Source organism: Oncorhynchus masou, unplaced genomic scaffold, assembly GCF_036934945.1.
Source record: "Oncorhynchus masou masou isolate Uvic2021 unplaced genomic scaffold, UVic_Omas_1.1 unplaced_scaffold_616, whole genome shotgun sequence".
Classification (NCBI taxonomy): domain Eukaryota; kingdom Metazoa; phylum Chordata; class Actinopteri; order Salmoniformes; family Salmonidae; genus Oncorhynchus; species Oncorhynchus masou.
In genome coordinates, this window is record NW_027012587.1 from 327,430 (window position 1) to 329,693 (window position 2,264).

A 2,264-nucleotide genomic window follows, 5' to 3' on the forward strand; every position below is an offset into this window, starting at 1 on the left:
AACAGTGTAGAGGAGGTCCTCCTGGATAAAGACTCCATTAGTGGTGTAGAGGAGGTCCTCCTGGATAAAGACTCCATTAGTGGTGTAGAGGAGGTCCTCCTGGATAAAGACTCCACTAGTGGTGTAGAGGAGGTCCTCCTGGATAAAGACTCCATTAGCAGTGTAGAGGAGGTTCCAGGGTTCGAGATAGAATATGGAACAGGAAGGAACGTCCAGAGAGTTACAGTTCAGGTCAGGAAATCATTCAATTTAAATAAATTAATTTGGCATCTGTCAGTCACAGATACCAGAGAAAGGTAGGAGCGTGGATCAGAAAACCAGTCAGTATCTGGTGTGACCACCATTTGCCACATGCAACGCGACACATGCCCTTCACATAGAGCTGATCAGGCCGGTTGAATGTTGTCCCACTCCTCTTTAATGGCTGTGTGAAGTTGCTGGATATTGGCGGGAACTGGAACACGCTGTCGTACACTTCGATTGAGAGCATCCCAAACATGCTCAATGGGTAACATGTCTGGTGAGTATGCAGGCCATGGAAGAAATGGGATATTTTCAGCTTCCAGGAATTGTGTACAGATCCTTGTGACATGTGACAGTGCATTATCATGCTGAAACTTGAGGTGAAGGCGGCAGATGAATGGCATGAAAATGGGCCTCAGGATCTCTGCATTAAAATTGTCATCGATAAAATGCAATTGTGTTCTTTGTCAACCGCTTATGCCTGCCTGTCCATACCATAACCCCACTGACACCAAGGCAAACTCAATTCATAATGTTGACATCAGCAAACCGCTCGCCCACACAAGGCCATAGACATGGTTTGCGGTTGTGAGACCAGTTGGAGGCAGCTTATGGTAGAGAAATGAACATTCAATTCTCTGGCAACAGCTCTGTTGGACATTCCTGCAGTCAACATGCCAGCTATCTAAACCTGTAGTCAACATTGTCCAACAGCTCTGGTAGACATTCCTACAGTCAACATGCTAGCTATCTAAACTTGTAGTCAACATTGTCCAACAGCTCTGGTAGACATTCCTGCAGTCAACATGCCAGCTATCTAAACTTGTAGTCAACATTGTCCAACAGCTCTGGTAGACATTCCTACAGTCAACATGCCAGCTATCTAAACTTGTAGTCAACATTGTCCAACAGCTCTGGTAGACATTCCTGCAGTCAACATGCCAGCTATCTAAACCTGTAGTCAACATTGTCCAACAGCTCTGGTAGACATTCCTGCAGTCAACATGCCAGCTATCTAAACCTGTAGTCAACATTGTCCAACAGCTCTGGTAGACATTCCTGCAGTCAACATGCCAGCTATCTAAACTTGTAGTCAACATTGTCCAACAGCTCTGGTAGACATTCCTGCAGTCAACATGCCAGCTATCTAAAACCTGTAGTCAACATTGTCCAACAGCTCTGGTAGACATTCCTGCAGTCAACATGCCAGCTATCTAAACTTGTAGTCAACATTGTCCAACAGCTCTGGTAGACATTCCTGCAGTCAACATGCCAGCTATCTAAACCTGTAGTCAACATTGTCCAACAGCTCTGGTAGACATTCCTGCAGTCAACATGCCAGCTATCTAAACCTGTAGTCAACATTGTCCAACAGCTCTGGTAGACATTCCTGCAGTCAACATGCTAGCTATCTAAACCTGTAGTCAACATTGTCCAACAGCTCTGGTAGACATTCCTGCAGTCAACATGCCAGCTATCTAAACCTGTAGTCAACATTTTCCAACAGCTCTGGTAGACATTCCTGCAGTCAACATGCCAGCTATCTAAACTTGTAGTCAACATTGTCCAACAGCTCTGGTAGACATTCCTGCAGTCAACATGCCAGCTATCTAAACCTGTAGTCAACATTGTCCAACAGCTCTGGTAGACATTCCTACAGTCAACATGCCAGCTATCTAAACCTGTAGTCAACATTGTCCAACAGCTCTGGTAGACATTCCTGCAGTCAACATGCCAGCTATCTAAACCTGTAGTCAACATTGTCCAACAGCTCTGTTGGACATTCCTACAGTCAACATGCCAGCTATCTAAACCTGTAGTCAACATTGTCCAACAGCTCTGGTAGACATTCCTGCAGTCAACATGCCAGCTATCTAAACCTGTAGTCAACATTGTCCAACAGCTCTGGGTGCAGACATTCTAAAAACCTGCAGTCAACATGCAGTATGCCAGCTATCTAAACCTGTAGTCAACATTGTCCAACAGCTCTGGTAGACATTCCTGCAGTCAACATGCCAGCT

General features: G+C 45.2%; 1 protein-coding gene across 1 annotated transcript in view; it reads left to right on the forward strand.

The window, feature by feature from the left end:
• Positions 1-513: 513 nt before the first annotated feature.
• The window catches only part of LOC135536419 (basic proline-rich protein-like), a 4,165-nt gene continuing 2,414 nt past the window's right edge, over positions 514-2,264 (forward strand). Inside the window, exon 1 of the mRNA XM_064962763.1 lies at positions 514-520. Within this exon, the coding sequence (XP_064818835.1) occupies positions 514-520 (7 nt within the window). The remainder of the gene's footprint in view (positions 521-2,264) is intronic.